The following is a 23361-nucleotide window of genomic DNA, read 5'->3' as shown; positions in this document are numbered from 1 at the left end:
TGATGCACGTTGAAGTTTAGTAAGTTCATTAATAGTTTTAATTAAATTATAAAGTAGAGTAGGTAATTAATATACATAATATATACATATATTTACTTTTAACTATCATTTAATACCCTTTTCTAATCTTTAATCAAAAATATAATGAACGACACAAGGAAAAATGATTTTGTTTATTTTTGGGATCCAATTACTATACATAGTAGTTAAGTGTTTTTAATTTTAGTATATAAAATTAAAATTAGTTCTTATTAATTACATTTTCCTTCATAATATCTTTGATTACCTATAATTACACAATTAAAATATATTTAATTTTAGTACTTGATCAGGTGACTGAGGTATGTAATTGCATTCGATAATTACATTAATAATACTGCAAATGCGTAATGATTAAGTACTTACTGAATGACAAACCTTTAAATTGTCGATCTATTATTATTTATTATACTTAGTAGTTATTAACTGTTATAATACCGTGTATACAATGATATAAAATACTTTCTCATAATGTAAACTTCACAAAAATTGTAATGACTGTAATTAGTGTTTAAGAGATTAACTAATGGCCTCTGCTGCCGAGTCATATATAAAGGTCAATACAAAAAAATAAAATAAAAATACTTTCTATGTTCAATTTTCATATATTATATTAACATTAGTTTATCATTAATCATTATTAAAGTCTTATACAGTCGAGACACTCGAGAACACATCGTCATTGGTATATTAAATTGAATTAATAGAAAAACTTCGTCGTCACCATTTAAAAAACGCGAAAAATAAGAGTTTACAAGTAGGTAAAATATAGTTAACGTAAAACTCTAATACACGCACAGGCAGTACTTGAAACGAAACTTTAATATATGTATTTTAAAATGTATTCTATTTTGAGTCCCATGGCCATTAGAGTGAAACATTACGGCATAAAATCATACCAAAGAATATTCTTTCTGCAGCATTTTCAAAAAAAAAAAAAAAAATTATATATTTTTAAATGACTCCGTAGAGTGTCTGAACGCGTATTCCAAGAAAAGGGTGCAAAAGAATAATTTTTTGTATTACGCAGAATTTGTCGGCGCAGAAACGATGTGCATTGTTTTTTTTTAGATATAATTCAAATTCACGTGATGACTGATGTTACGAAAATATTATTCTAGATTTTAATGAGGAGAAAATGTCTGTTCTTATAGAAATGACACTACAGTTTATTCAACACAAAAAATAAATAATAAATGTGTCTAGACGGTTAATATTATAGCGGTTTATAAATAAATCGATCGTTTCTTGTGCTGCACAATTTTAACTATGGACGTTTAAGTTCTTATCAGTTTCAGTGGGTTGCCTTATTATAGCCAGAAATAATGAAAGATCTTAAATAACATTTCTCATTTTTAATGTGTAGGATTTATGTATTTTTTTATTCTAATTTATAACACCATAAATTGATTAAAAGCTGATATAAACCGACCGCGTTTTACTATATGTGTTAATAAGAATTAGTACAATACATTTATTTTGTTTTGAATATTCGGTTGTATTTTGTTTTTATTGAGATAGAATAATCCACAACGCCATAAAGTTATCTGTGAAGTGCTCTATACTAAAGTATATTTACAACATCTGTCGCAGTATTATAACATTTATACAAATTCGTTTTATATGCACAATATGAAAGTACTTTTCGAACAAATGGAATGAGCAAATGACCCGAATACCCGATTTGAAACTCCCAAATAGAACCTAGGTATAGATACACTATCAACGATTACGATACCTTTAACTTTGGCTTAGGTGATCATATGACATTATAATATATTTTAATATTATCAACTCGTTAAACACTCTTAGCTCAGCATGATAGATCGTATCGTAGCCCGTAGGACAGGAAATTGTTGACCCGAACTACTGTTGGAGTTACGTGCCCCGGGAAAGTTTTTCAAGTTTAACATAATTTCGATAGTTTACAAGCGTGCTTTTGTAATAATCGTCTATGTATATACACGATATATTATATATATATATATATATATATACCCAGTCTATGTCAATAAATGTGTATGATCTATTATAGGTACTTTTTACAATACATTGTTTAAAATAAATATGATGGTGATGTAGGTCAATAGGTAAAATTGTTCACATGCATTTAGTATATAGGGGCTTACATTTGTACAGTCAAATTTCTAGCACGACTCTAAACAACAACACATATATCTATAATAAATGATAAATAATAACTAATAGCAATAATATTATAATATCAAGCATTTTTTTTTATTATGTATTCATCGTATCATCGTAATTGTATGGCGTGGAAAAATAATGTTTCCGTACCGGTGAATTATGGCGTTGTTACTGACGTTGGTTTGGGTTTGTTTGTTATTGTCATTACTTGCACCGTATAAAGTTCTGCGATTTAATATGAAACAGGTCATGTATCGGGCGTTTGTAAGATTTTTACCGACTTAATCCTGCTGTGGTTTGACCTATTTTCTATTGATTTGAATAGTTTAAGTGTCAATATTCAATTTAATGTTACGTTTATTTCTTTGTATTTATACGAATCTATCTGCTATCATTAATTATGTCCATTTTTAGCACCATTTGAGCTTTAACTGCAGGATTAAAAAATAATAAAAACCCCGCTGTGAAAATTATTTTTTAATATACTGATATATTTATTGTTTTCATAAGCATAACGCACAAAAAGTATAAATAAAAAAAAAATATTGATTTTATATTTATTCACTAGTTAACAGATTTATATTGGTGTAGTCGAATCCTTTACTATATTATTGTATAGTCGCAAGTAAACTATACCTACGTTATTATATATTGATATTACTCAGCAGTGCATAAGATATTTTACACAATAGTACAATACATTTAACAATTATGGAGATAATTAATTACCACCTATATCATTTTAGGAAAATATGTAAAACTTGTATAGGTGTATATATTTTTTATATCATGAAATATATTGTATGCTTTTTGTTTACAGTTAAATATAGAAAAGTTAATTAATCAAAAAAAAAAATTTAATCACTAATTCACGATGACACATATCATATTCTATTATTCTAAAATCTACATAGATTTAAGGTCACAGAAATTTAATTATATAGAATCTAATTTAAAGTTTTACAAAGCGCAATATAATAATTATGAAGTAATAATCTATTATAATTATTACCGTGCAACTTCATTGGATTCCATGAAATATAATTTGTCGTTCATGTATTAATAATGTCTAAATTTGTATTGAAGTTGTTTATAATTTAAACCATTACCGCATAAACTTATGCGCGTATAGAAAAAGTAAAGACAACAAAATATGTCTGATATACTCGATATAATATTTGGGAATGTAATGAATTTAGATTGGAAGTTGTATTTTTCATTTTTTTTGGTATAAAAATGTTATAGATCTGATCTGAGATCATCTTTAAGGTCTGAGACGAGAAAAATGGTGTTTACACAAATTTGCATATATAGTAGATTTATAGGTAGATTTCGGTTTCCATTACAAAATACTACTAAAATATATTACTATTTTGTTTTTGTCGTACAATCTCGAGCATATCTACCTACATCAAAAACCGTATGAAACAAATATTTTCTCTTATTTAACATAAGTTTATTTTTATTTTTTGAAAACGTATGGATTCACTGTAACATATAATAATATAATATTAAAATATTGAAATTACGTTACAAGAGCATGATATATCGACGCGAGTATTACACGAATACATGTAAGGGAATTTATGAAATGTGTTCAGTCTTTTGAAAATTTGTTCACTTGTGTTCACATGGGTTCACGGGTTCGAGTCGGAAAAATCACGTCACGTAATAATAATGAAATAATTTTTCCTTCGATTCGAGAAAACAAATGATCGTTTTGACATCGATTTTACCGATAGAAGTGTGAAATCGAAATATATTCTATTCTCATAGATATGTTTGGGGTCGACCATGAAAATCCAAAAATGGAGCTTAGAAATTAGCACGCCGAGTCACGCATTGATGTCGAAAAAATCCGATACACTCACGTGTACTTATAATGACATAAAATGTAGAAATCCTTTCGTATTCACACCAGATCGGAATAGAAGGGGAAATTTATCGGATATAATAAACGGATGTAAACTTATTATTTTTCTACTGCTTTGGTACCCTGCTGTGAATATTATCGTCGACAAACAACCGACGCGAAAATGCTCGTCTAAGGTATATATTTCAATAATATTTTATAATTCTCGGCGATAACCACGTGAACGCTGGACAGGGAAGGTCTTAGTCATGAAGTTCGGCAGGATGGAGAATATACGTAGGGCGGAAAATTCACTTATATATAATATTATTACTCGACGTCGTTTTGGATCGTCTTCCGGCGCAACCTTGGGATAAAAACCTTCCATGGATTGTCATTCCCGACACGTCCATCGCGTCACCCCTCCACCATGACCACACCGTCACCACCTTTGCCCGGCCAATTTCATCGCACCGCGCTCACACAATGCCAACGCATTTAGAACGGCAATCCGATTAAAATTTGGGTAACAATAAGAAATCGAAGGCGCGTACTACACAGCAGCAGTTGTTGTTATCGCTGTTACTATTCACATCCGACCGTAGAATTGTCAGACTCGTACTACTGTCGTATCGGCATCAGTGGTTTTATAATTTAGCGAATAACAATCGTACTTACGATTCAAAAAATAACTAAATTACTAATTTAGGTATGTATAATGTACTGCAGGAACTAAAAATACAATTATTGCGATTGCTTACGCTCTTGGTATAGTGAGAGGCGTTTTGTTTGGAAATTCCTGGATATATACACAAACGTCACAAACACGTCTTGCGTTCGATAAAAACTGTACCGATACGTAATTGAAAAGCTATTATTACTTACTATAAGGATGGCAGTAGAAAATATCATAATGCATTTAAGTTATTGATAGTGCTGTAGGTAATCGTATATCTAATTGTGAATTTAATTCTTATGCGGAGGACATGCACTTAGGTGTTAATTGTGAATTTGTGCACACCCTTGTTTCAACCAAGTCATAGTTTACAGTTTTATGTCTTTAAAACATGGTATTGTATCTACAATCTATTTGTTTTATCGATTTTTTATTTTTATTTTTTTGCTGGAAGATGTCAAAAGCTTACTTTTGAGATGGTGTGGACGAAAACAGTCGGTCATATCTAACAATTCGGTAACAATTTTAAATTTCAAACTACAATAAGACATTGTTTTAAAAAGAGTTATAAATAATATTGTTAATTGTATACCATTTCAGATATTACACATTATTATGAAACAATGCGAGTACCAATTCGGAAATGTCAGCCGACCTAGATTTGTTTAACACCATGGGTGTTCGAATGACAGGATATTTCGACATTGTCGGCTTTTTGGGTCTTTGGAGTGCGACATTTTGTGTTTTTTCGTTCCTAACCATATTGCTGTTTTAAATTAACAACTCGGTTACGTGAACCCGTATGATGGCATAGACAAAGAACAATTCACAAAAAAAAAAAACCATATTTTATGTTATTTTATGCATTTATACAGTATGAAATCATTCAAAATGTCATATCACATTACATAGGTACAATAACGATTAAAGCATTAAAAAATGCACCACTCTGTATATTTACCATGTCCCACAAAAGTGCCTATATATAATTTTAAATGCTTTACGTGCGCACCTAACCTCCGACCGCGCCACCGACTTTGCCGTAGTTAAAAATGTGGACTTTTGTTTATCCATAAAACAATAACAACGCCCAGCTCACCAACGAATTACTGCGAATGTAAGCTGGAGTAAACGTCAAAAGTTAAAAATAGAAAAAAATTATCATATTTTATATGCATGTCCTTGATGTTAAATCCTAGTGCTGTTTTTTTTTTGTGTGTACACCACGTCGCGTTTTCTATGTGTTTCTATAATTTTTCTAAATTTTAACTATAATTCGAGAAGATGTATGCACAATTGCACGAACAACGTTTTCATCATAATAAAATAATAGAAATCGTAACATATAAACCAGTGAAAGATCTTGAACTGAGTTTATTAAAAAATAATTTTTTGTGATGTTCTGAATGTTCTAATGTGTAATTAAAAAAAAAGAAAAACGATTGACTATTTCATCGAGATGTATGATGCACGACTAAACTCTAAAGTACCGATTTAAAAAATAAAAATCTTAATACATCGATATCGTCAATCAACAAACACGTTTATACTATCGACCGATTTTATTTATCATATTGAAATTAAATGGAACGGCATCCATTAAACGCACGTAAATTAATAATTAAATAGTACTAATGGAGTTGTAACTTATTGGGTTGGTTACTATCATTACCTTTAACTATCGAGGTTAGACGATATTACACGTATCTCTTGATGTCCCGTTGTATTTTAACGAGAAATAAATTTTATTACCGCACCTTCGCCATGAAGAAATATCGTGGCATCATCTTTTAGATGATAACAAATTTCACGAAAAAGTTCAATTTTCAAACATATTGACTGAAGATGATAAGAAAAATTAGACGTTAAAGATGTCGTGTTGAATGTGTACGTATATCTCGGCCTTGTCGATAAATCATAAAAGCTTTTGAACGGTATACATTTTGATTTTTGTTCTCTGAAGTCGATGGATAACGAGCAAACAGCTTATGTAAATACATATGACATCTGGATAATATAAGTGTGAACAGCAAAAATTGAGAAAATCTCGACAACTTTTTTCATCAACTTTCGTTTAAAATGTGATACTGTATTATTGTAATATGTTTTTCTTAAATTCATACTATTACAAGTAACTTTTTATTCATTATATTAACGTCCTGCTTTCTTATTTTTTTAGCAGAGTGTCACTACATATATAATACACACAATTCAATATTTATTTGACTTTGTGAACTACTTACCTATAATTATAAGCAAATTTAAGAACAAAATAATAATTCATTTAGTTAGTTTATATATTTAAATTGAAAAATTAATGTAGGTATGCCATAAAATATAGAATAACACTATATTAAATTCTTCCGACACGATATATATTAGTTATATATATATATATATATTTCAGAATTTTTCTATAATTATACCACTAAAAGTTTTCTATATACAACTAAACGGTACTATGAATAATATTAAAGTGATGATTTTAAATTTGGTCTTTGACTGTTATTTATAAAAATTTTCTGTTATAATTGTAACAGACAACAGCATATTATTGTTTTCTTAATAAATATATTCGTAAAAACTGTATAACTCTACCATTAACTCTATGTACTAATTATAACAGTAATATCATATTTTTTTTTCAAAACGTTCTAGGTGGAAATCCCATGAAAAAAAAAAAAACTAATAGCTTGGGGTTGAAAAAAATAGATAATAACATCATCCAAGGCTCAAGACATTTTTTTTATAACTTTTCATAGAAAACTGTTTAGTAGTTTTCGAGTTTAGTTATATCGACTGTTGTTGTCTGTGCAAAGATTTATTTATTTTTTATTTTTAAATAAGTATATTTATAAATTCAAAAAAAAAAAAAAATACCTACACATAAATTGATGTATATGTAATTTTGAATACCTATTTATAATAGTAATATAATAATATTTAAATAATATAAATAAAAAAATACTTTTTTATTTCATTAGCTTTTTAAGAAAAAAAATTAATTCATATAAATGAGCTACCCTTAAGCTACTTTTGATATTGATTGAAAAAATAAGCTGTTAACCTGTTAAAATCCTCAAGCTTCGTAGAATCTATTGATGTAACTTTTATTGAATGCGATTTAGTAGTTTTTGAGTCTATTTACTTTGAATAAACAAACGCTGGTAAAAAAAATTATGACCGAATACCTATAAAAATTATAAGTGAAAATATTATATGAAATTATAATAACAATTAAAGTTTATGTAGTCACTGGCAACCATTTATAAACAATATACAATTTTATAGAAAAACTAAATTGAAAAAAAAAAACGTTTCAGTTTTACCCGAATTTTCCAATTTTCTAGTCAACTTTTCCAATTTAACTTTCCGTAAAAACCTCATTTGGAGTATTACGGACAAAAAAAAAAAAAAATGAGCCAAATAGGTTTAGCCGTCCTCGGCTGATGCGGTTACTAACGGACAGCTTTTAATTTTAATTTTTTAGATTGAAAATCATATAAATTTCCTTTAGGAATTGTCATAATGAAAAAAAGAAAATGTAATCATGTTATTTTTTCAGTATACATTTTTGATTTGTCAACTATAGAGTGTTCATAAGACATAAACTACTGTGTGCATACAATTAATGAGATCAATAAATAAGTTAGGAAATATTACGAAAATTAAATTAAAGGAATATATTATTCTTTGTTGAGATGGCATGAGATTTCCGTCAAATTTTTTAATGAACAGTTAGAAGTATAATCTTTCGCTATACTTTTGTCAGAATATATTTGTCTTCGATGCAATTCATAACATTAAGAACTTAAGTTTTCTCCTTAAAACTTTATATTTGATAGTGGGTGGTTTACTTTTACATGGATTAATATTTAGGAACGCATGCAAATCATTTTGTTTATAATTATCATGTTACAGATGCTTTTCGCTTTGAAAAGCATCTGTGACTTATTATTAAATTATTAAATTGAACATTGTGTTGTATAGCTACTATCTTTAATGGGTTATTCACGTCTGGTATAATTGATTAATATGAAATTATATCTTAAAATGAATAATAATGCACGAGACATGACGTGTTTCAAGTTTCTCAGTCTTGAATTAAATTTAATATTTTAAAAGTAATTTTATTTTTTTTTTAGATGTGATTTCAGTATTCATATCAATATATATATATATTTTTTTTTTGAGACGATAATGGGCTCTATTTAGTGTATAACATATTGTATATTTTCGTTCTAGGAAAATAATATTATAATAATATTCTCAAAATATTTTGGCCAATGAATTTTATCATTGAAGTTTAAAAATGTTATTTCATGTAACTTGACAATATTATTGACAACAGACATCAAATTTGAGATTTAAATAAATAATGTATATTGAATAGATTGTATACAATAATGCCTTGAAATATTTTTTTTTTTAAATTAAATTTCAAAACCTACCTACCTACTTAGTTTTGGTAATCTTTGACTTGTTATTTTAAATGGTTTTCGTGAAAAATCAAAACAAATAATAATATGTTTGTTGTCTGATATTGTTTTTATTATTGTGTATTATGAATATAAAATCAACGTTTATAGTCTACACTTAAGACCTTTATATCTCAGATTCAGACACGGACCTGGACATATAATTAACCAAAAATTAGTAAACATTGTAAAAGATTGTAAATTAAAAATTGTAAATACTATGTAAACACATAGTCGAAATTGTAAATTTATGACATTGTAAAAATACTCGGTGTATTGACACAATAAAATTAATAATAAAAAAAAGACTTTTATATACGTAATTGAAGCCAATGAAGAAAATGAATAACAATATATTAATGGCATGTTATGAACTAGGTATAATTCAATAATTTTGTTTAAAAATATGATAGAACTATTCATACATTTTTCATAAATACAACAAATGATGATTTAACTGTCGACACATACTCAAAGAGACAAAGTAATTAGTTTTATTATGCTGTGCACATTTTTTACGCTTAAATAATGATCTTTTAAGACTATAATAATTTATTAAGTTAGATATTCTTATATCGAGATCGAGTAGCTTATATATTACAAATGCAGCTTACATTTTAAGGGATAAACATTTAAATACACTCCATAAAATGCGCATTTGGGGATATGATAGTAATACTATATCATCCCTGTAACTATTATATTGTAAGAGAGAAAACCGTTTCAAGTCATCAAACATTATAAATAGTAATTAGTTAAATACTCAAATGTGAACTGTAGCTGTCGCACTTATATATTAAATGGGTGGAAAATATTATTTAATTTATATTAATTAATTTTGGATTCTTAGATATTATAAATACTAGGGCTCGCCAAGAAATTTATTTATGAAGGTCCAGGGTTTTATACCATGATAACATTTTTTATAACATTTTGTTTTTTAGCATTACTTTTTATTCAGGCCATCTGTTACAGCTGAACAATAAACTTAATTGATACAATATAAAATTAAATGGAAATGATAGAATAAATAGCCAGTAAAGGCACTTTATCATATTATAATGTTAAAAAATAAATAAATAATTAATAAAATGTATCATACGTATATTGTATTTATAATTTATATATTAAACCGAATATGTATTCTATATAATCGATAAATAATATCACGTAAAAATTAAATCAAGAACGGTATTAAAAATAAAAATGAAGATAAAATAATTGTTTTATCACCTTGAAAAAATATCATGATATTTTAATAAAAAAGGTATTTATGTATTTTTTAAAAAATATTTTTAAAGTTAAGTATTTAACAAAAGTGTTTGTAGGATATTTATGAAGTCTGTACAAGAACTAATTTTGTGTACGAGCAATCGGTAAACATAAATAATAATAATAAAAAAAATCTAAAACAGAACTCACTTCTTTGGAACTATAATTTGTAGGGCCACTTCAGCAGAGACCACGAATACAAATCGTTTTTTATTGTGTTTTTGGTCGTGAAAATCATCGTTACACCTATAGGTAATATATGTATTAAACTCGACGGGTGATTTGTTTTCCCGTTGAATTTATCGCCATTTCGACCGCCTCTGCATGTATGCAATGATGATTGTTGCAACGACAGTTATCAGAATTGGATCTCATCTAAAATCTTTTTCGGATCATTTTGTTCTTCCCCGAAGCAGATGCTTGGGAAAGCCACTCGTGTCGAGTGAATTCGGCGTTTTAACCGGGTATTTTGATTTTTTCGCTCAAGGTTTGTCCGCATCTTTTGTTTCGATCGTTCTACGCGTATGCGTATACCTTATCAAGCCGTTGAACAAATTATTCGGTAATTCTCTACGGGAACTCACAGGATTTCTCGATATAATAGGTACATGGCAACGACGGATGCTGTGTCGAAAAATACAATAATATATTTCGATCTAACAATTTTTCGAAGCTACCCGTACATCATACTAGGTACAACATTATAATTGAGTATCAATATTCTGAAATAATAATAATATGTCACCGAGACATTCTGCTGTATGCTGTTTGTATAGTTTGTATATTTTAATTTTAATTTATTCCGGTGTTGCCAAAGGAGCGGAGAAAAATAGGTATCTCCCTCGTAGTAGGTACAATATATTATTATTTATTATGTATTATAACTGCATTTCCATACAAAGGTTATTAGGTTATGTAGCTATATTTCTCGGCACAAATAATATTACAACATCCACCGTGTGATATAATCACAACAAGATTATGTATTATTCTGACGTTCTTTATTGAAAAATAAAATACTTTTCTAGATTTCAATTTCACAACGGTAAAAATCGGATTCGTTTTCAAGTCGTGTCATATATTGCAGGGAATCGATGTTTATATGTATAAGAAACTGTTGCAGACAATACAATGAAGTTGTCGTAATTGATTCTTTCGGTACGTCGTAGAAACTCTGGGTCAGCCAAATAATTTCGTTTTTGAAAAGAAATTTGATAATCCACTTAATCCCGTTCACAATTAATATACTACTGAGGTACACATCGCAATTGGTGCTAGTTCTACTCCAGTCGCCATTTTTTTTGCTCTTATTGTGTCAGTATTTTTTACGATTCCCTTCACATTGAACCTATTTAACTATATTTTCGTTCTTCTTCAGCTATATTGTTATCTGACTCTCTTCATTTTTGGAATATAACGGATTTTGATATTATTATTATACTATGACAGTGTCAATATTATACAATTGACTAAACATTAAAGTTCGTTCGTATCTTGTATAAAATTGAAAAAGTTTATGATACAAAAGATTGATTTTAATATTAAATTTATATCAAATTAATAAAAAAATTATTTTGAAGTAGCCCAATGGCCTATAGTCAACTTTTATTCTTTATTCATTTTATGTTAAAAAGTTCATTTATTGATATAATAAATATTATAATTGGAAATTATTTTCTCGTGTAATAGATTATTTGTACATAATTCTCCTAATTGGGTTCGATTGCTCGATCTGCTCTATAAAATGAATTATTTATGTATTATAATCATAATTTTTTTTTTAAGAGAAATAAAACTATATGAATGGGTGAAATTAACTGAAAAAGTGTTTGAGTATACGAGTATTAAATTCGAATCGAGTTAATGAAAATTATTACTTTCATATATCTAGTATTATTAATTTGTATTATCAACTAATTTTTTTGTTGAGAACAATACAACTTTTTTTTAAATATTTAATGATTTTGTGGGGTTTTTATATTGCGATATTGTGCGTGTTTAAATTAAATAACTTGATTCAACATAACAGCATATTTTAGGGAGAAACTATAGAACCTTAACCCGGTTAATATAGGAAATCTGTGAAGGTTATACTTATAATATATGAGTAGGGTGATCATTAAAATCGAGTTTAACGTTATCCTCATAATATATATACTACTAGCCATTTACTCTAACCCAAATGATTTTATACTGTACATAATAATAAATATGGATTTCGTTCATTAAAATTTCGACACTTATCTCGTATAAACAATTAAATATTGTAAGATAACTATAATTATTATGGGAATAACTTTGAAAAGTGTATATAATGGTCAATATTTATTGATTATACGAGTTTGTAGAAAATAGGGGATCCAAATTAGGTCAATGGCTATTGGTCAATTATTCATCTGGGACAATATCTACTAGAATCTGGGCATATATGTATACCATGAATAAGTATTATGTATATATATATATATATATGTATGTATAATTTATATACATTTTACTTCAATTACTTCACTCAGATACTTGATTTTATCACCGATTTTATTATATATTGTACAGCTCGCGTTATATCTGTTCTAAAATCCAATAATTCGCTGTCCTCAATGTAATACATTTTAAATGCCTACTATATTTTTGTTTTTATTTCATTTACTGAATTTAAAATATCTTTGAAAAACACTTCGTTCATTTTTGTTAATTTCTTAGGCAAATACTATTGAATTACGGACACTTTTGTATTTAAAATAGGTACAAGTTTTTGTCGTTTTCAGAATGTAACTAGAAGTTCTCTTCAACCGTTGGAAGTAACGTTTCTCTGGAAAATAATTTAATTTGGTGTAATTATTTCAATACGTTTCCTCCCAACCATTTATTATTTAGTAAGTATAGAAAAATACTGCAGGATGTTATTTATCCGTTTTACGTATTATTACACTAAAATAAAAATATGGCACGGCATCGACGATTTATAAACATTTCAGTGTATAAATAAAATGTATTTTTATATTTCTAGTTAATCCCAATAAATGTGATATGTATTGATAGAAACCTGTTAGTTAATTTAATAAGTACTTTTCAATATTGAGTTGTTTGTTGTGTGCCTTTAGTTTTTACGCCTCAATGATTATATGTAAAAAAAAAAACTGAACTTTAGTATTACTTCCACGATATACTTGCCCTTTATAATCATACATTAGAATATTGCGATGATACTTGAATATTGACTGTCGAAAAAAAATCGTCTTGTTTGACTCCACGTGTAATATTGTTACATGTGATTTCATTCTCCATGACAGAAATTTAAAAAGATAAAATAATTAAAATCAAACAAACCCAACAAATTGTATTGTCAGTGAATTTTAATTATACTTAAGTTTTTCTTCTGAAATCAAATGATCATTACATTTTTCATTTATGAATATCTTTAAAGCACTACTTGGAAAATTATATTGTAATTCTATATAATACTATTATTATATAATTTGGTGTTCTTTCTCAGATTCAAAATAACAAGTGGAAAAAATAATTTTCTAATTTATTGTGTTCAATTATTCAGATGTAAATATTGATACTCAAACGGTACTGACTTGTAATTATGAGTTCTATGTTCCAAGTCAAATAGAAATAACAAGTTATTATATATTATTCGTAAACTGTTACTAATAATTTTTGTACTTTACCATGGTGAGGTGAACAAATACATTTTGATGTGAATATAATACTATATGAACGACTTAATGAGATGTTTAATGAAAAATAAATTAGAAGAAAGTTGAAATAAAAATCTTTTTGAAATACTCAATTTTACTTGTATAACATTGTAAATTAAAATCTATATTTTCTTTATTTAAAAAATATAATTGGTTTTCATAAACGTTCTATCCGTGTTCTGTATAGTTATATTTATGAAAATATGTTATTTGTAATTTGTTAATACTAATGTAATTTTTTTTGGAGAGATATTTTTATGGTACTGGAAAAATAAATTAGGTTTACAATTCTTAAGGCGCTTTGACTAATCTAATTTCCCCAATATTGACATTTTCATTCATAATATTTATTCTTTAACAAGATAAATTAAAACACTTTTGACTCACTGCCAAAAAGTTATATTATGGACATTAGAAAAATTATGAAAAGTTACTTCTCAACTATATACCAATCATACCAGAGGAAAAAAATTGTATCAAACAACCAATTTTTATTCCAATCATATAATTCAAGAATTTATACCAAATAAAAAGTATCATCGATAAATTTTGTATATATATAAATATAACATTAAAAAAAAAAAAACAGCACAATAATTGTATTTAGGTATTGATATGATATAAGCGTTTGACTGAATTTGGTACAACGGACTGCTTTTCAAATTAAAATCGTTTATATACGTTCCATATTTTTTCATTTTAAAATTCCACCTGAAGATCAATTTTCTATTGTAAAAAATATTGATTCTAATTCTGCTTACTAGGTTTTAACAAATACACATTAAAATTAATATGATGTGCTGTGGATGCCCGGTTTCTTGTATCACTATCCAATGTATCTATTGTTATTAATTAAGTTTTATAAATTTAAAAACAAATAATAGAACCCGATGGTGAAGGGTCCACGAGATGTTGGTAGAGCGAGATAAATGTTTTCTACATCATTGTCGAAACATGTAAGCACATGCGCACGCACATACACGCGTATGTACAGCCCATTCGTTCTCGTCGGCGAGTTTCCGTAATTTATGGCCGGAAAACTGACAGAGTTCATCGAACTTCCTGGCAAAAATCCCTTTCCACTAACACCCTCCACTTCGCACGCCTGAGCTCCACTAGATATGTTATATTTATATGTATTTTCGAATCGCACTGATAATGTACATCACTGGAGTCGGTGATTGCTTAGTTGCTATAGGGCTGGAAAACTTGATTCTAATTTAAGGAATGTGTCACGTACTATAATTATATCATAATAATTATTACAATTGTTCCGTTCTAGTGGCTAAGGTAGTGGGCGCGTCAAGAGAGCGTCTCTAAGCCTGCCACGCAATCGAACGCAATCGATCGATCGGTACGTGAACTATTGTCACCATTAATATCCATTGGTGATAAATTCCATGTAATCAGTGGGAGATTTAATATTGAAGTGCAATCCTAAGTAAAACATTTTGTATTACCAATAATATCTTATAAATTAATGTGTGAGAGTTCCTAAAAAAAAAATACATATTCCGGAGAAAATAATGTTTCCGAAAATTTAAATACATAAAAGTGAAATTTTAAAGAAAAATTGTGAATTATTACATCTATACTTGCTAAATTTTACATAAGTGATACAGTAAATAATAAATAGACATTTTGCAGTGTTCCACTATACCACTTCACTCCACGTATAATATATACTGTTTTATACACTTGCAACTTACCTTTATTAGCCTAAAGCCTTAAGAACAATTGTTGAAGAAAACAGTACATTTTGTAATGTTGAATTAAGTTCATGTAATTATAATGCATTAACTAGGTACTTTGGGTTGATAAAATTACGTGTCTGCAGAACTTATATATATATAATGTGTTTTAAATATGTCCAAACTTATTGTTTTGTTAGCGAAACAAAGCTATTGTTTAATATGTACCCTTACCAAGTCTATACCACAAATAATAATATTGTGAATATTATTAATTTATGAAACCAAAACGATTGTTTGCTAATTAAAATCTTCCAATTTATATTAAATATACCACTATATGTTTTATCTTAGTAGAAAATGTTTAGATACCCACGTCATACCGAAATACGTTCAATAATAGTTTTTCGTATTACTAATAACCAATATTAACTACCCATATATTATGTGTGAATAGAAAAACATTTATTCTTAGTTATTTTAAGAAGTATACGTACAACAATTAGGAAACGATATCAAAAGCATGTTATTGCTTCTGTCCGTATAAATAAAATAAAAATATGTATAAAACAATGAACTGTTATAATACGCATATTATTCAAATAAGTAAATATTTAGACATATATTAATCGGGTATTTAATTCGCTTCTAAATTTATAAATTGATTTTATGATGTAAGTATATATCATACTCATTGATCAGATAATTGCTAATTTTTATAATTATAAGATTAATAATAATAATATTTATTGCATTAAAAAAAACACATTATGCAAATAAATTTATAAATTTTTTTCTCTAAAATCTATAAGCCATATTTATGAGGCGAGATAATATAAATTTAAGATAATGTGATCCTTAATAAATATGCATTTATTAATTAAAATGATTATATACGTTATTTTGTTAATATAATATGCAATATACCGCCAATGAATAAAAATTATATAAATATTATAATTTGGTTAAAATTGAAAAATAAACATTTCTTTCAAGTTACAACTTAGAAATCTACAATTCTGTATATTAAATTATACTTTCATTTAAACTATTCAAAAATATTTGTTTTAATATCAAAGATTCATTTAAAAACTTGAGCCATTATCTACCTAGGTATATAATATTGTTAATGAGTAAAATTAATGTGGACTAAAATTATTAGATTTCACATATTAATTTTTTGTCCTATTTCTTTTTACAGTCTTCATTGTATTTCGGTTATTATTTTTAGTTTACCTTTTTTTTTTTTAAAAAAAAGATCCGTAAACATCATTCATATTTTTTTTTACAATTTATTGCTGTTCTCATAAATGATTCATCTCTAAAGTTTGTTATTTTCACACTCTGTATATATAATAAACTTATATGCCATATTCTTAACAATATTCAAGTAAATATTTCGTATAAGTCGAGCGAGAACACAAGGTGTCTATAGAATTTTAATTTATCCCAAGATTGTATTACCAATAAGTAGCGATTAATCCCCAATATATATTATTATCAATGAATTAACGTTTGCTACGATAATTTAACTCGAAAACAGTAGAATGAAACATATTTAATGGCACAGTTCTATTATTTTCACAACAACTATCGAGTAGGTACATATTGATGACCGCTTTTGGGCATTATAACTCGTCGAAATTTGAATAACCAAGTGAGAATACTTTGACGTTACCTTAACAGCCATCACCACAATCACAAACAGATTTAAAACTGTCTAATGTCAGGATGCAAGAAACAATATAACATTTTCCTCGATGGAAAATAAAAATTGTAAACCAATCGTTGTAAGTGCACTAAAGTTTTTCACACGATAAACAATTATATATATATATTGTGTATCAACCATTTTTCGAGTAGCGAGTGTTGTACACGTGTGTTGTGAAGTATTATGTAGTACAGCCGTAAGAAGAGATCGTTTCGAAGAGGACATATTATAAAACATATAATGTGAGTTGAATTAAATCCACTATCATCGCTGTTGTCTTGCGTTAAAGGTCACGTGTGCCAGTGTTTCACGGGTCGGGTGTCAGTTTTTGAGATTTCGGCAGAAAGGAATTAATAAGGGCCGCCACGATCTAAGGAAAAAGATCATAATATGTTGAATATGAGTGGTTGAAGTTTCAGTATAACGCAATATAATACACTGGGAACACGCTTATGATGCAAGTAGTGAATATCAATTATTGTTATATTATTATTATTATTATTATTATTATTACTATTACTAGTATTGTTTCGTCATCACTGTGACGTCAGCGCGCAATCGAATGGCCGCACGGCACCACGGAAGCCGACCGGAAATGAGAAGTAAAGATTTCAGGGGAAATACTGATGAGTAGGTAGTTCCAGTATAGTTATTTGGACTCTCTCTCACCAAAAATTATTTTTACCTTAACCTCTCTTACCACAGACAATCTGCTTGACGACCTTTGTACGTCGCGTATTATGTATAGATACTGCATGATTTTGTTCCGTTGAATAACCTATTATTTGTATAAATTCTATAAATATGACAAGTGTGTCACGGGCCTTTTTAAATTACCGGATATATTATATTTTCAGTTGTTATGAGTATAAATTTATAATTTTTTGTATATTTATATTTTAAAAATAACGTTTTGATTTCGTTATTGCAAATACATACCTAAACACATCGTATACTGCACAATGACAGATAAATGTAGATCAAAGGCGATTTGAGATAATAGTGTCGTGCTGTTTTATAACTTACAATACTCATAGGCATGTCTTCTAAGAAACCGTTTGTTCAGTAACATTCGTATTAAATTAAATTTTGGCGCAGTATACAATTGACCGCAACTGCACAAAGCAGCATTTTTCACTATCTTACCGCAATGCGGTAAAAAAATGTCAACTATAATTTTTTGAAAAATATAAATATAAGATTTACGAGTTTGTTAAAAAATTATAAAAAAACGTGGTTGGATTTCATGTTACTACTTGAATACCTCTGAAAAAATGCTGAATAATGGTTTCTTAATACGTTCAGTAATTACATAAAAACCTTTGCTTTTGAATAACTAAATATCTATGATAAATCTAACTAAATATTTAATCATTTTATTCATTTTATTTATTTCCATATAATATGTTATATTTCTTCAATGTAATTTGTCAACGATTCAGATCCTTAAGATCGGAGCAAAGTTGGTCAAATATTTTTAGCAGTATTTTATAGGTTTATTTGGTGAAGACTATAAACAAACAATATAAAATTGAGATTAATCTTTAACAATCTTTAAATATCTACAATGCATTATACATTGGATATTGAGTATAAAATATGCACACACTCAAACATCGATAGCGATAATATTTCCTATATTATATTAAACTACTAAAAAAAAAAGTCTTTTACCAAAAATTTGGTGTATATTAATGATAGTCTTCAAAATAATATTATTTAATTTATATGTTATATAGGTGGAAATATTTTAAATTGTAAATTATGAACATAAGTCAGTGAAGATAGACATACTGAGGTGACATAAATATTTGCTATACAATATATAACACCGCCAGAAGCGAGGAGCCCGTAGTTGCTGAATGAGTCAGCGAAAACGTAGATACGACTATTTTACTTGTGATGATCGTAGTTGGGGCTAGTCAATCTGGATTTACTAGGTGTTTTATTTGTGTTGGTTGTAATTTAATAAAAGTGTTTCCGACCTGAAAACCCGAGTTGAATATTATTATTTCAAGTCTTCTTCGTTCATACCTTTATATTGGAACAGTGCTCAGACACATAGACCTATAGTCAATGAAGTTCATTTTAAACTGAATAGCGCTACAGTTGTTGGTCTTAATAGTAATTTACAATTTTAGGAAACGGACATAGAAAAGACAAACGCACACCATCGTACCTATAAAAGTTTTAAGCTCTAAATCTATATTTATTCTACTTTAGTTATTAACTTGAGGCATATAGTTGATTTACCGTGTATTAGCTAATAGGAATGACACCACACGTCATTTTAATATCACAACATTTAAAGTTGTAATATGATGTGTTAAAATCTATAGAAATCAGCTAAGATATTATTTGAAAAATGTGAGCGGGTGAATACTTAGCACTAGATAATTGATACTTATAGTGCTATAGAGTTGAAATATTGTTGATGTACAAAGGATTAAATTGTCTTTAACATTAATAATTAGCACTACATTGAAGACTTTATGTTTTTCTTGATACATTGATTAATAATTTTTTTCTTTTTTTATTTAAAAATATTGCTAATTATTATTTATTTAAATATTTAATTTATTTAAAATTGCACTCAGTAGCAATAAATTCTACAGTGAAATTGTATTTTTGGAACACCGACGAGCATTCATTTAATCAACTTATATGGGAATCTTCTTGCCAAATATAAACCCATTAACTTTCCTTAATTTACTCATTTAGATCATATTTTGATGTATTTTAATCTTAAACCAACCTTAGTTTGTGATACGTCACGTCCGAATACATCGTACTTGTTCAAAATACATAACAGAATAAATTTGACACCTGCAGAAAAAATCTTTTGTAGTTAGATTTAATATTTCGGATAATTTATTTATTGATAAACTTTAAGGTAAGATTATTACCCGTGTGTATAAGCGTGTGTTATATGACTTTCGATGTTGAAAATGGTTATGTGTATATAATATATTGAAAATTAAACCATTAAAACATCGTAAAAATCGATGTATACATTTTAATAAAATATTCTTACCTTTTAAATTTTATGATTAGTTATCTAATTTTAATATTAATGTTAAAACACAAAGCTGATTCTAATGTACTCAAAATTATTGCTATGTTATACGTGTCTATAATACTGACAACACACTTAGATATTGTGCCCTTTTAAGAGGTGCAAGACAGGAGAACTGAAACAGTGACAGAAATGTAGCGATATTGCCTATACAAGACGCCGCGTTATAATAGTTGTAGTAAAAAACACTTGGCTAAACTTATGAAAAAAATCGAAACCGTATTTCGTTTATGTTGAATATAGTAAGGTTATGGAACCAAGAAATTTTACTATCAAACCATAAAATATTATATAAATTATTATTTGTTTCTATAGTTTAATTTGTTACCGTTTTTGAATCCATATTTTTTAGGGTTCTCATTTGACAATTATGATATTCATCAAATTAGAAGATATTTTACGCAGAATATTTCCGGATTAAGTATAAAACCATAATATACTATAATTTGACTGAGGCGTGATATACATATTGATTTTGATCAGGCTTACGCTTATTTAAATAATAAAAAATCACCAATCACTATTGTTAATATCATTGTAAGTTCACATTGTAAAAATAATAATAGCAATACATTATAAGACAGCCAATAGTATTTTAGGCTAAAACTTTAGTTATACTTTAGTGAAATTAATTATAAAATATTAATGAAAAATCAAACCTTCGATACATAAACCTATTTCATAATAATATGATATCATACAAATTAACATCTAATTATAATATTATTTTATATTATGATTTTTACATAGCCATACCTAACCACTATTGGAGTTGTGAACGCTGATGCATGCGGAAGAATGAAGGGATCGACATCGTGGCGTTAAACATCGACAACATGACACAAATCACGCTATCAGTGGTCGAGGAATGGCTAGACAGCCACCCGGAACAGTGTCAGGACTACTTTCTCCGAAAAATCGAACTGGATCTGATCAACAAATGGCTTGTCTCACACGGATTCCTCAACATCAACGATTACATTTCATCAGCCACGTCCACGTCTTCTTCGGGTAACGTTAGTCCAGCAAACGGGTTGGCAGTGCAGCAGGTGTCACCAGCCACATCTCCGAACACGCCAAGTATCTTGGTAAATGGCACCAACTCGTTGTCAGTGTCCCAGATGTATAGGTCCAATTCAAAGAGATGTCGGCGGCATGACTTTGCTCGCGCCAAGACCCGAAGTGTATTGCGCCAACAGGAGATCGGCAAGGACGTGCCGATTTGCTCCAGTAGAAGATCGTCGCTGAAGGACATGAGAAAGTGAGTCTTATCCATAATTGTATCATGCAGGGTGGGTCACCGTGTATTCCATTAACTCCGAAATGGAACAGACGAAACACTCGGTGGTTGTTTTTGCGTATATTATAGTATTTTCAGATATATGTTTCATGTGCAACTATTACCATAAAGAGTATTTATTATAAACTATCCTATTCATAATTTATATGACCATACTTTTTCAAACTGTCATATTTACATATTTAGTATTTACATATCTAATATCATATAGTGCAGTTTTATATATTAATTAACATGTTAATTAAATCAATAAATCGCATTATTCTGCGTGATATTCACACCATTTTTAGTCTTAACTAACTCAAAACAGCGTATCAGACGAAAAAAAAATTAATTTTTAACTTAACACTCGATATTTAGCATAAGAATAATAAGGTATTATTTGGCTTTGAATTAAAAAATTTAAATACTTTTCATTTCTAATAAATGTAAGCTAGCCAATATTTTTATACTTCTCAATAATTATGATTATTAATTAATATACTATACTAGATTACTTGTTTTCCGACGGCCTATGTTACCGTGGTTATTTTTATAAATAATAAGAATAATAATAAAAAAAATGGCAATCTTAAATACTGATGGAACTAGAGATTAATATTAATAATAAATATACCGTGTTCACCGTTCAATTGAAAAATATATGATTTTCGTAGTTTTACTAGAAAAAAATTAAACACATGTATTTTATATTACCACGAAGTATTATAATTAACACAATCATTAGTTTCTTAATAATAAATTTGTAGGTGATAAGGTTTCAAATTAAAAGTTTTTAAACGTGTTATTGTATTTTTTTCATTTGATTTTATGTAATATAAAACACCACTATACCAAAAAGCATTTGTTTTGGTATCATAAAGTATGTTCTCTGAAAATTAGTTAGACATTAGTGGCTTCATATAGAAAGTGAACACGAAATACTTTAGAGGATTTGTTTCTGGCCATTTATTAAAATGTAACAAGAAGAAAAATATAACGCCTTTCATTTTATGAGCAACCTATATAAAATATTATCAAAAATATAAACGTAAACGTTTTGTTTTTGAAAACTTTATATTTTAAAATACAATAATAATATTCAAAAGTAATTGTTTTAAATATTGAATGACACAGGATATTTCCAGAAAACTTTTATTATTAATCAATTTACTATTATTAATCAATAAATAACCATAAAAATTTGATAATTTCGTTCAAAATTGTAAAAAAAAATTATCGTCAATATAATGGTAAATATTATTAATATAACAAAAAATTCCACGAAAATATTATTTGTTGACAACTAAATTAAATTTAAATAAGGTTACATACCTTTATGTTCTAATACTTCAATTAAAACGGTTATGATAATATTTTAGTGTTATGATAACATAATTAAATATTAATATGATTATGTTTTAAATCGTTT

General features: G+C 27.7%; 1 protein-coding gene across 3 annotated transcripts in view; it reads left to right on the top strand.

Annotated features, from left to right (window-relative positions):
* Positions 1-23361, top strand: part of LOC107164544 (dual 3',5'-cyclic-AMP and -GMP phosphodiesterase 11A-like) — a 92296-nt gene that overhangs the window by 30802 nt on the left and 38133 nt on the right. For all 3 annotated transcript variants that reach the window (XM_015512403.2, XM_089225958.1, XM_089225959.1), the window contains one exon: positions 21401-21911. In XM_015512403.2, the coding sequence (XP_015367889.1) occupies positions 21439-21911 (473 nt within the window). In that variant the 5' untranslated portion in view covers positions 21401-21438. The remainder of the gene's footprint in view (positions 1-21400; positions 21912-23361) is intronic.

Source organism: Diuraphis noxia, unplaced genomic scaffold, assembly GCF_037042655.1.
Source record: "Diuraphis noxia isolate RWA-SAM2 unplaced genomic scaffold, SU_Dnox_SAM2 contig0004, whole genome shotgun sequence".
Classification (NCBI taxonomy): domain Eukaryota; kingdom Metazoa; phylum Arthropoda; class Insecta; order Hemiptera; family Aphididae; genus Diuraphis; species Diuraphis noxia.
The sequence above is the reverse complement of the archived record's forward strand: the minus strand, read 5'-3'. Positions and strand labels throughout refer to the sequence as shown.